This window comes from Schistocerca serialis, chromosome 1 (assembly GCF_023864345.2).
Source record: "Schistocerca serialis cubense isolate TAMUIC-IGC-003099 chromosome 1, iqSchSeri2.2, whole genome shotgun sequence".
NCBI classification, from domain to species: Eukaryota; Metazoa; Arthropoda; class Insecta; order Orthoptera; family Acrididae; genus Schistocerca; species Schistocerca serialis.
In genome coordinates this window covers 201,938,295-201,951,335 of record NC_064638.1, presented here as the reverse complement: position 1 = coordinate 201,951,335, position 13,041 = coordinate 201,938,295, and the positions used below count along the sequence as shown (strand labels likewise).

Sequence of the window (13,041 nt, the reverse complement as noted above, 5' to 3'; positions counted from 1 at the left end):
CAAACAAACAAACAACTTGGCTCTCAGAATGTGTGTATCATTACATTAAACAAATCTGAATTCAGTATGTGGCAGTCCGTGTCAAAATTTGCATGAGCTTGTTGTGCAGTATATATTATTCTATTCTACTGGGTACATTTGTCCCACTAGTGTTTTATTTTATTTTAATTGCCATGTAGAATTTCCATAGCAGCTTTAAAAACACACAAGCGAGATAACTGGTGAGTTAACATGAATCAGATGGTGGATCACTGACAGTGATAAAGCAGCAGAAATTAGAGGTCTATCATCGTCCCATCACTCGTATCTTTCCCAAACATTTATATCAATATATACTATGGTGAAGACAAAGATTTTATCCAAAGTAGCTAATAATGGCTAAAAATTCTCAAAAATCAGAATCAACAGAAATTAACCACGCTTACATAAACCATATCCAGCTACTGTACTTATCATGCTATAAACTGAAATTTTCAGACAGATTAAAAGATCCAGTTGAAGAGGACAAGAAGATGTCGCTTGTAGTCAGATAAGAGATGTTTAATCATCTGGCTGTGGATGCGATCAGGCCCAGGAGCTGTGTCGGGGCAACATGCAAGGGCACTGAGGAGCTCCCATTCTGTAAATGGGGCGTTATAGGATTCACTGCAGCGTGTAGAGGACGTTCCCTTCCAGCCGCTGTTTGAGTGTACGAAAGGCTGTGGGGTAATTCTCCGATGCAGAGGCTCAAGCAAAGTGCTCGGCAATCGTGTTTGCGTCGGTACACAACTCGCCATTTATGGTAAAACCAGGGACAGCTGTTGGGTCCTGGTACTCAAAAAGATGTTTGATCTTTGCCCAGACTTGGGAAGGTGACATGTGGCCCCAATGGTGGAGATGATCTCTCCAACACTCCTTTTTCCGTTGTTTGATAAGGTAGCGAACACGGACACAGAGCCGTTTGAAAGCTATGAGGTGCTCCAGGGAAGGGTGCTGCTTATGCCACTGTAGAGCTCACCGACGCTCCTTAATTGCTTCAGCAACTTCCGCCTTACACCTTGGGCACCCTAAAGAGTGAGGGATTGCGTTTTCTGACACAGAAACCATTGTGCTACTCACCTGCTCAACCATCACATCGATGTTACCATGTGGGGGAGATTCAGCGGTGACAGCAGAGGTGAAAGTTCCCCAGTCTGCCTTGTTCAAAGCCCATCTGGGCAGGTGTCCATGGGCCTGATGCTGGGGCAGTGACAGGAAAATAGGGAAGTGGTCACTATCACACAGGTCATCATGTGCTCTCTAGTTGATACATGGGAGAAGTCCTGGGCTGCAAAATTGATAAATCAGTGGCTGGGTAACTACCATGAGCCACACTGAAATGTGTGGCGGCCCCAGTATTTAGAGGCAGAGGTCAAATTGCGTCAGTAAAGTTTCGACATCTCTGCCAAGTAGGAAAGGTTTAGGGAGTTGACCAATCAGTGCAGCTAATACATTCAGGGGTACTGCACCATCTGGAGGAAGATATACATTGCACACAGTTATTTCCTGCATCGTCCTTATTCTGACAGCCACAGCTCCAAGAAGGGTTTGAAGGGGCACATGTTCACTACAGACCGAGTTTAGGAGATAAACGCAAACGCCACCTGACACTCGATTGTAGTCGCTATGGTTCCTGTAATATCCCTTATAGCCGCAGAGGGCAGGGCTCCGCATTTCTGGAAACCAGGTTTCCTGGAGGGCAATGCAGATAGCAGGTGTAAAGCTTAACAGTTGCCGTAGCTCAGCCAGGCAGTGGAAAAAACCACCACACTTCCACTGGAGGATGACATCGTGAGACTGGGAAGGCATGGAACATTCAATGAGGCAGTTTACACCTCAGAGTCACCTGCTGCCACCGATTTATTGCCTGAGCAGTCTATATCCATTGTGTCTGAGAGTCTGGCGAGATCTACATCCTCAGTGGATGCCAAAATCTCCACCTCATCCTCAGCCGCAGAGCTTGTACATAGTGGTGGTGTCGGTGCCAGGGGTTTTCTTTTTGGATTTCTCTCACTGGTCCTTGGGTTTCCCTGACTGGGATGACTTCACTGGCTCAGTCTCCGGGACTGAGGATGAGCGTGAAGCCGCATGACCAGCTGCTTTTGGGCTCTTCAGCCACTGGCGAGTGTTGTCTTTCCCACTAGAAGAAACCTGGGAAGGGAGTGACCCAAGGGACCCCTTCCTAGTGAGAGAAGTCAAAGAAGACCTATGCTTCTCCGTCTTAGAAGTGGGGATGGATGTCCCCAATGGTTGGGGGTGGGGGGTGTTGCTCCCGAAGTAGGCAGTGCAGGAGCCCCCCACCATCAAGGGGGCAGGTGTAGTCTTCCGGCTCTGAGAGGTGATCTGGGTTGGCGGAGCTGACGGTGTCAGAACTGTTGTGGCGGCAGCGTAAGATGATGTCATATGCATAGGATGCAGGCGTTCAAATTTTCTCTTAACCTCAGTGTAGGTCAGTCTGTCCAGGGTCTTGTACTCCATGATTTTCCTTTCTTTCTGGAGAATCCTGCAATCAGGCGAGCAAGACACATGGTGCTCTCCACAGTTGACACAGATGGAAGACGCGGTACTTGGGGTATTGGGATGTGATGCGCATCCACAATCTCGGCATGTGACGCTGGAAGTACAGCAGGAAGACATATGGCCGAAATTACAGCACTTAAAGCACCGCATCGGGGGAGGGATATAGGGCTTTACATCACACCGGTAGACCATCACCTTGACCTTCTCGGGCAATGTATCACCCTTAAAGGCCAAGATGAAGGTGCCGGTGGCAACCAGATTATCCTACAGACCCCGGTGAACACGCTAGCCCAAATGTACACATTGCCGCTCGAAATTGGCGCGCAGCTCATCGTTGGACTGCAAAAGAAGGTCTCTGTGAAATATGATACCCTGGACCTTATTTAAGCTCTTATGGGGCGTGATGGTTACAGAAACATCCCCCAGCTTGTCACAAGCGAGTAACTCCCGTGACTGGGCAGAGGATGCTGTTTTGATCAAGACTGACCCAGATCTCATTTTGGACAAGTCCTCCACCTCCCCGAACTTGTCCTCTAAATGTTCAACAAAAAACTGTGGCTTCCTCATCATGAAATATTCCCCATCAGCTCTTGAATATACAAGGTCCTGGGGCGAATAAGATCCACTACCATCCTTAGCCTGATGTTCTTCCCATGGTGTGGCCAGGGAGGGGAACGATTTGGGGTCGTACTTCTGTGTGTTGAATTGAGCTCATGATCCCTTAGAGACTGCTGGTGTTTCACCACCAGCAAGACATGATGAACTGCACTTCATCACGTGTCATCCGCCCCGATGCAACCCACTACAACCAGGGGCCCTCCCCCATGGCTGCCACACAGCCGCAGCAAAGGCCATACGGCAGGATGGCCATTGTCGCGAGTCCAGATGCCCCAGGGGGATGGGCATCTACCCCTTGGCATATGTGGGGAGTTAACAGCGCAGACATCAGCAGAGTGATCCCTGTGTGGTCAGGGGGCTACAACCAACAGGGTACACGGTGGCCCCACCGCAACGGACTGGCTACTGTGCTGGATATCAGGTGCAAAGAAGTCCATGGTCATCGTCGACACATAAATCGGCACTGCATAGTGCATGGCAGAAAACGCACTCAGGGAGGTGTCCTTGCCCAAGAGATGGAGAGTGGGCAGGACTGCAATGCAATGACGAGAAAGTGGGCTAAAGATCTCAATGCACGATGGAAACGATGCACCTTGTAAGGCGCCCTTCCCTAATTGGCTCGCTCTTCGGGAAAATTTTTGAAGAATGGAGGTCAAACACTACAGGGGACCGTCACATAAAGGCAAAAACATGTGAAACTCCTTTTAGTCGCCTTGTACGACAGGCAGGGATACCTCGGGCCCTTTCCTTTCTAACCCCCAGGGGGTTGGATTGTGTTAGCAGAGAGCATGTTGGAGTAAGCGGGGGCACTCTTTAAATAGGAGTATCCACCATCTTGATGACATCATTGGTCTAAGACGAGGTGGGGGACTGCAGTCTTTGCTATTCCCAAGTTCCCTCTTACTTTCCAAATGGCACAGAGCTTCCACAGCACACATTTATGGACTATTACTCACAGAGAAATGGGAGAAATTTACAGGTTGTACCTAAATCATTTTTCATTATAAGCATTCTCCATAAGGATGCCATCATGCATATAGCTCTATATGCTAAAACCCCACAAAAGAAGAAGAAATGACAAGACTACCTGTGAATGCGCAAATGTGATATGAGCTCCAAATTTTGTTCAGAATCCTATGCTGGCATGCTAATTACTAAGTTTAGTTACAATGAACGGGCACACACAAATTACCTACACTTGCCACATCAAAGACCTTGTTATTTAACACTTTTAGTAGCACAATGGAGGTGCCTTGTTTTCGTGTTTCATCACTTGTATCATATGGAATGGCTGATAGACACCAAGTTACAGAAGCACACCACTATCATATTCTACCATAAAACAGGGGTACAAAATGTTAAAGGAATCTAGAAAGGTCACAAAGAGGATGAGTCCTAGTATTTGAGTATTTGTGATCAAAATGTGGCAGGTGCAACAGGCATTCAGCCCTGCCAAATCAGTCCATCAAATGTCTCTTGCAGTTAACACCAATCACAGTACACAGACTACTACACAGGAGACTGAAGCATGATGCCTACAAGGTGCAGCTGCTGCGTGCACTTCAACCTGATGATATAGCAGTTGAGAAGCAGTTGCATCAATGATAACCCAGACTGTATGAAAAAGGTGATGTTCACCCACAAAGCTTGCTTTCATGTATCCGGAAAGATAAGCTGATACAGTGTGAGAATCTGGAAGTCTGAACAACCATTAGCAGAGAAACTTTGAGTGATGGTCCAAAAATAAATGTGTGATGTGCTCTGCTTCATGAACGTATGGTGCGCCTGTTTTCTTAGCGGAGGTGTCAATAACCTCAGCTGTTAATCTGGACATGGCGGAACAGTTTGCATTCTCACAGGTTGCAGAACTGCAATCTAACAGCATGTAGTGGCAAGATGGTGACCCTGCTTACTGGATGTCAATCACTAGGACAACACTGGACGACACATTTCCAGGTCATCCAGGTCAGTGGACTGGCGGAGGAGAATCCTTTTTCTGGTCCTAAGGTCTCTAGACATAACACCATCAACCAGACCTCAAAGCGGGACCTGCAGGAACAGTGAGCTCTTTTTTTTTGGGGGGGAGGGGTTGATTCTTAACTGCTAAGGTCATCAGTCACACACACACCCATGCCCGAGGGAGGACTCGAACCTCCACTGGGACCCGCCGCACAGTCCATGACTGCAGCACCTTAGACCGCTCAGCTGCGAGCTCTCATTAGAACAGCAACCACTGCATATTCTAATGATGACACGCTGGGCTGGACACGATATAACTCAAATTTTGCTTAGGTATCTTGCGTGCTACCAACCTTGCACACCTTGAACTCTGATAAACGGCTACAATAACTTTAGAAGAGTGTGGACATTATGATGCTGCAAACCACACCTTTCTGTCCCAGTTTCTAAACCAGACACGACCACAGTTGTAAAGATAATTTTGGAACACCATGAATTAGGCAGAGGATACAGCAATAGTTGATCAGGATTGTGCACAGTCTACTGTTGCTGATCACAAAGCTATTTGTTTATTTCATTCTTTAATCCCAATCGACAGAAGAGAAGACAGCTAAAAATAGTAATGTGGAGAAAGGTCTATAAAATAGACCATAGAGAAACGGAGGTCCTGAACTAAAGATTAAATGTCCTTTGCAATATTGCTACAACGGATAAAAAGTAAAATGCGGTTGACAGCCCATGCATCGTTTGCTAACAAAGCCGATAACTTAGGACAGCAAACACAAATGAGAATGTAAGTGGTTAAAAAGGGGCATTCTGTCAGGATATGATGGACCGTCAAAGGTTGAGTACAAAGCGGTGAGAGCTCTGCTGTAAATTTTGAGCACTGTTCCAGAAGCCAATATCGAAAAACGTCAGTGCCAATGACCAAGGCACACCCAACACCAGTCAGTCAGTCAGTCCAAGAGTCATCAATGTACACAAAGGTACTACTGCGAAGTTCCATGCGAAGGTTGTGAAACTGAAGGCAATAGAGCAAGGCTGGAGTAGTGTCATTAAGAAGAGAATGAAGGCCAAGGTGAACACGGGCTGCCAAACGAAGCCAAGGTGGGGAAATTGCAGACAAAGGGCATGCATACCTGGTGAGGAGAAAGTCATGACAGTAGGATAGCAGTAGTTAGGCAGCTTCTGCATACAGACTCTTAACTGGGCTTATGTAAAACGTACCAGTTGCCAAACAGATGCCACTATGGTGAATAGTATTAAGACAGTGTAGGAGGGGCAGATGTGCAGTTGTGTAAACGAAACATCGATAGTCTAGTTTTGAAGGGACAAGGGACCGGTAGAAATGGAGGAGGGTGGTTCAATCTGCTCCACATGAAGTATCACTGAGGACACATAGTACAATGAGGGACTGCATATAGCGGGCTGCCAGGTAAGAGATGTCGGAGGACCAAGAAGGTTTCCTATCAAGCATGAACACCACGAATTTCGTAGTTTCAACAAATGGAAGAGCAACAGATCCAAGACGTAAAGATGATGCAATTGTGCTGCCAGATTTTCATACAAACAGTTTTGTCAGTGGAAAACAAAAGCCACTGTCAATGCTCCACGAGAAAAGATGGTAGAGACATTGCTGAAGATGCCACTCAATGAGACAAGTCCATGGAGAACTGCAATGTATGGCAAAATTGTCAACAGAAAAGGAGATGAAGACACCTGGTGGGACACAGGCCATTATAGAGTTAATGGCGATAGCAAAGAGAACGACGCTCAGGACGGAATCCTGAGGCACACCGTTTTCCTGGATAAACGTGTCTGACGAGGCAGAACCCACAAGTACCTTGAAAATTCGGTCTTTTAAAAATTCCTGACGGAATTGGGGCACGCTGCCACGGAAACCCCATGTGTAGAGAGTACGGAGGATACCAGTCCTCCAGCTGGTGTCATAGGCTTTCTCCATATCGAAAAACACGGCCAGTCTGGGATTTCTGCAGGAAACCATTCATGACATGGGTGGACAAAGTAACAAGATGGTCAACTGCAGAACAGCGTGCTCGAAATCCACACTGTGCAGTGGTTAGTAAATTGCAAAACTCAAGCCACGAAGCCAGCCAGGAATGAATCATACATCTCGTCACCCTGCAAACACAGCTGGCGAGAGAAATAGGGCGGCAGCTAGAAGGAAGGAGTTTGTCATTAGCAGGCTTCGATATGGGTATGACAGTGGCTTCATGCCAGTATATAGGAAATGTGATCTCTGCCCAGATGCGGTTGTATGTATGAAGGAGAAAGTGCTTGCCTGCACGAAAAGCTGCTGCAACATCTGAATATGAACATCGTCTGGCCCTGGGGAGGAGGATCGGAATGAAACGAGAGCACGAAAGTAAAGGCAGCAGTGTAGAACTCACTATTCTGGGAAGAAGAAGGTATTGGCTCAAGTCTCCTCTGCTCGTTTCCAAGGTATGGTGATAGTGAGAGAAGCTCGAAATCTGTGCAAAATGGTGGCCCAAGGTGTTGGAGTTGGCAATAGGATCCACTGTGACATGTCTGCTACCATCAGGCTGGAAATTGGTGAATGGACATTGGTCCTAGAGAGCCGTCAGAGGTTGGTCCACATGATGGAAGAGGGACTGGAACTGTTAAAAGAACTGGTAAATGAAATCCAGCTAGCGTTTCCGCTATCCCAAAGAACACGTCTCCACATGCGAACTGCATTGTGGCACGCCTTGGCCCAACAAGGGACTGAGACACGGAGCAGTAAAGAGGAAGTGCAAGGAATGCAATATTCTGTGGCAGTAAGGATAACGTTTATGAGATATTCCACCTGGTAATCACAACTGAGGAAATCTTGTTCATCGAAGGTTGCCAGGAAGAAGTAAAGCATCAATTCGGCCATAGTAAGCTGCCATTTGTGTGGGCACGTTGAGGTAGGAGTCGGCCAACAGATAGCACACAGGAAGTGGTCGCTCAAGTATGTGTCAGAGAGAATGGACCACTGTAGACGATGGGCAAGCTAGGCAGTGGAGAAGGCTAGGTCCAAATGGGAACAGGTGTGTGAGGAGTCTGGAAGGAACATAGGTGCTCCTGTGTTAAACAGAAAAGGTTAAGTTGATGGAGAACACCAGCCACGAGGGCACCTCTCGGGCAGGTTCTGGGAGAACCCTAAAGGGGATGGTATGTATTAAAGTCACCGAGCTGCACAAAGGGATGAGGTAGCTGCCTAATAAGCTGGAGGAAGTCTGTCCTGGTGACATAAAATGACAGAGGGATGTCAATGGTACAAAGGGAAAAAGTCAAGTGAGGAAGGAAAATGCGGACTGCAACAGCCTGAAGCAAGATAGTCAGGGAGATGAGTTGACTATGAACATCATCCTGTATGAGCAGCATGACTTCCCCATGAGGTGAAATGCCCTCCACAGGAGAAGGTCAAAGCAGACAGGGAAAAAATGCAGGAGGTCAAAGTGATCATGAGGACACAATGGTTGCCATAACATACTCTATTTTAGTAACAAATAATTGACAGCAATTAGAGAGTGTCATGGCGGATACATGATTTGGCGACTACAGGTCACTGTAGTTACACAGGTTAAATGCCGCAACATTTAAATATAGAAAAAACAAACACAAATATATCTATTTCAAAAGTCAGACAAAAATTCACTTTACACTTTCCTTAGAGAGAGTCTCCATTCCTTAAATAGTAACCATGGTTGATACCTCACCGGGGAGGGGGGGCTCCTTTGTTGTAATCCCAAGAAGGCAGTATAGTGCCTGCAAGCTCAGGCAGCAAATAGAAGTTTGCAGCCTGGTGCTGTAGATATTGTAGAATCATTGACACAGCTGAACAACATGGGCAGCACACCAAATAACATGGGCTGCACACCATATTGCTGCCCAACTGTTCAACCATGATGGCTGGTCAGGGAGGGGTTTAAGTTCTGCTGCTTGCTGTTGTCTGCACAGTACAGGCTGTGATTGTATGTCACTCCGAATGGTCTGGAGCAGAGGACGTGTGGGGCGGCCGTCACAATCAGCAGCATCTTGACGGCACAGAAGTCGGTTAAGCTGGAGGAGCATTCTCAAAGGCTGGACCAAGGCAATTACATCCTGAACAGTGTCACAAAAATGCCTTGCTACAGCTGTGGGACGCTGATCAAGCACAGGCAACTGCTGTCGGTGACCAATGCCCGATTCCTGGCACATCATTTTTGGCTCCAAGCTCTGCTTCAGTCCACCCTGCTACAGAACTGTTATAGGCCATTACTGTTCAGGTCGACAGAAGCGTCCGATCCCACGCGTCGGCTTTGACCCGTGACGTAAGGGTGTTGTCGTGTGTGACGTCATGACGGCGCGGAGTTTGGTTTGAGTGTGGTGTGTTTGTAGATGTCGTCGTGTTGTGGTTTGTTGTGCTCTCTGATGGTATGTTCAGGGTTTTCGTTCGTGTGGTGTAATGGGCTCAGTTTGCTTTTACTCATTATCCAGAATTGTTAGTGTGTCAGCTGTGTTTGTAGTGGAATTCGTTTCAGTGAGTTAACGATTTTGTGTGAAGGTTAATTTAGTGTTCGCTGTATGTCGTGTGGTAATTTTAGTAAAATTAATCGGTTGTTTTTGTTCAGGAATGGATATGACAGATAAAATTAAGTGCGCAGGTCAAGGGAAGTGTTCGATCCCGATGTGTGGCTGTGTACGTTGGTATCAGGAGATGTTTTTGAGCTATATAAGCCAAGGGAAGTGTTTGATCCTAATTTATGGGATCGGGAGCTGCTGTTGAGCTATACAGGTCAAGGGAAGTGTCCGATTCCAGATGATACTGTTTAGTGGTATTTGGGGAGTTTTGTGATGTCGGTTTTTTCGTCTTTTTGTGTTGTTTTGTATGGGGGTGGGTGTCTAAATTAGTTTATATTTAGCTTTCCCCCCACCCAAAACACCCCATTTCCCGCACTTGTCCCGTTAGTGTCATTACGCTTCTTGTGGAAAGTGTGTGTGTTTGTTTTTCGCTGTATTTTCGTCCTCACAATGTGTACATAGCGACTTTATATGCGCCATATTGGAATCGTGGTTTATGGTCGTTTCCGCCATATTTGTGACGTCATGGGTCAAAGCAGACGGGCGGGATCGGACGCTTCCGTATTTCCTACTGTTCTTGATCTGTATCAACCACTTAGGAGACAACCTGAGCAGTTCTCTCTTACATCTGATGCTGTCATTCACCATCCAGTAGTGTCATAAGGAGATAAAAACTAATTGCAACATGATGTCTGCATGGTGTGGAAAGTGGCAACTGACTCCAAACAACAAGAAGTTTGTTGACGGGCTACTGCCATTCACACCATAAGCAACTATTTTTGGCACTTATGCAGTGTAGGGGGTAAATGCGCTGATTGTACTCTCTATGAAATGTATAACACAGTATCCTCATTATTATCATGTTTGATAAAGGGGCATGAAGATGGTGTTTTGTAACACTGAAATCAACTACAAAATACCCTATAAATACAAATGAAAGCGTAATTCCTACCACATAAGGTTAAAGCAACATGATCTATGTGTGTGTGTGTGTGTGTGTGTGTTGGGGTTTATGGGTGCTCAACATCGAGGTCATCAGCGCCCATGATCAATAAGAAGATAGAGGTACAGAGACATTACTGAAGTGTTTGATACCGCTTCATCATCTCACAACCATACTACATCTTTCAACATAACCTAGAAATCGGGATATACTGCAGGCCTACCTGTCACCACAACCTGAGCTGTAGCGTACCCTGAGGTGAGAATCTGGTTGAGATATAGCAAATGTTAACTATGAGCAAGACGTGAGTGACTCACTTCTCTGCAAGAAGGATGGTAAAACCACGCTCAAATTATGAAAACTTCCTTAGCGGTGGCATTTCAAAATTGTCAATATTTTATTTTAATACATTTGTTAGCAGAATTTAAAAAAATATGAACACTAATGTTGGAGCCCGGGATGAAAACAAACACAGCGACACACTTAACAGTGTAATGCAATTATGATTTATGGAAGGCGCAAATATTTCCACTTCCTTAACCACCGTCGTGCTACCAGTTATCCACTGTCACAGTTAGTAGTACTGCATATTTCTCCCTCATCTTGTCCCATGACGTACCACACCGAACTGCAAGATATTTGAAATCAATCACTTACGCTCCATGTCACAGCATGTACTATTAGGCGTAAAAAAATTGTGTGTGTGTTTGAGTGTCTTTCATGCACAAATAAATTTTTTATCTCTATTTTCCACGACACAACAAAAACCTGTCAACATCATAACATTCTTCCGTAGAAAACACTAACGGGTTAATACCACACAAGCATACATCTACTGATAGATATTTACCATAACAGCGTGGCTGGAATAAGTGTTTAGCATATCTCGAACTCAATCTACACGCCATCCTCTTGACGCTACCTAGTACCTACCACACCGAATTGTTTACATACTACATCAAAGATCTTATGATTACAATGAGTTCAAACCCCGTAGCTTAAGGCCCGTCCACACGCAACGATCAGTCTGCGCAAATGTCTGCGCACAACACATCTGCGCAGACAGATCGTTGCGTGTGAACAGAAGATTTGCACCAACCTGAGGTGTGTGCAAACCTGGAAGTTGGAGTTGGAGGTTTGAGCGAAACCTCTCAAATCTGTCGGTTCAAACCATATCTGCGCAGACAAGTTGGAGCGTGTGGACAGGAGATCGTCGCAAATCTGGCGCGAAACAGCTGTTTGCTCAGTCTAGTGTTTGTATTTGTGTGCACAGGGCATTAAAATGGCTGATACTCGTCAGTGTTCTCGAGAGTTTGTAAGTGAATTCATTGAAATATACAGAAACCACCCATGTTTGTGGAAGATTAAAAGTAAAGAATATAGTGACCGAGACAAAAAGACAGCAGCATACAATGCTCTAATTGAAAAATTGCGGGCAGTTGGCGCCTCGGCAAACAGAGAAACGGTAATAAAAAAATAATTTCGTTGCGAACTGGCGAAATTATTTGCGGATGGATGTCGAAACTTATAATTATCTCTTAAAGCATGTAACCCCTCATATTATGAGAAAAATACTTGTATGAGAAGGGAAATTTCTCCTCATGAACGCCTGGCAGTAACATTAAGATTCCTAGCAACAGGAAGGAGCTACAATGATTTGGAATTTTCATCTGCAATATCGAAACAAGCATTGAGTGAAATAATACCCAACACATGTGAAGCTATTTACGCTTTCCTGAAAGATGAGTTCATGAAGGCAAGTCAAGTAAATTAGTCTGTCAGCGAACTGTTTACCGAAAAGAGTTATCCAAAGTTCAGAAATCTAGAAGATCTGGTGAAGGAGTAGATCAAGTATACCAGCCAACGGTATGGTATTTTGATCTGCTTGGCTTTCTTAGTGATCAAGAAACGCCAAGACCAAGCAGAAGTACAATTGAAGATGAAATTGGAGTGCCAATGTGCGAGGAAATGGAACACGAGGTTATGTAAAACAAAACAGGTTCGCCCTGCAACTCTCGCAGTAAATTTACGTGACAAAACTGCTTTCGCTTTAGCAGCCACTGTCTGCACCATTTTGACCGCTTTCTCTGTTTCCTGCGGTTGGTCTGAATGTTTTTTGCAACACAAGTTGCGAACACAGACCACAACAGAACTTCCTCCATTTCTATTTTTCAAAATAACTGAATTAAATTTTGACGTTTTCGGGGAGCGTAGTCGCTTGCCACTGATATTTCTTTTCTACACCGACAGATGGCGGGCGAGTAGTAGATTGGGGTTTGTGTCGTGTGAACACACCACATTTGCAGCGATCTTTTGCATGTACAGACATCTACGCCGATGTCTGCGCAGACAGATCGTTGCGTGTGGACCGGGCTTTAATACTGAGGCCACTGGTGCAATCTTAGATGCCAGTG

General features: G+C 45.7%; 1 protein-coding gene across 1 annotated transcript in view; it reads right to left on the bottom strand.

The window, feature by feature from the left end:
* Positions 1 to 11,623, bottom strand: part of LOC126465478 (39S ribosomal protein L19, mitochondrial) — an 82,588-nt gene extending 70,965 nt beyond the window's left edge. The window contains exon 1 of the mRNA XM_050096309.1: positions 11,478 to 11,623. Coding sequence (XP_049952266.1) covers positions 11,478 to 11,535 — 58 coding nt within the window. The 5' untranslated portion in view covers positions 11,536 to 11,623. The remainder of the gene's footprint in view (positions 1 to 11,477) is intronic.
* Positions 11,624 to 13,041: the final 1,418 nt, after the last annotated feature.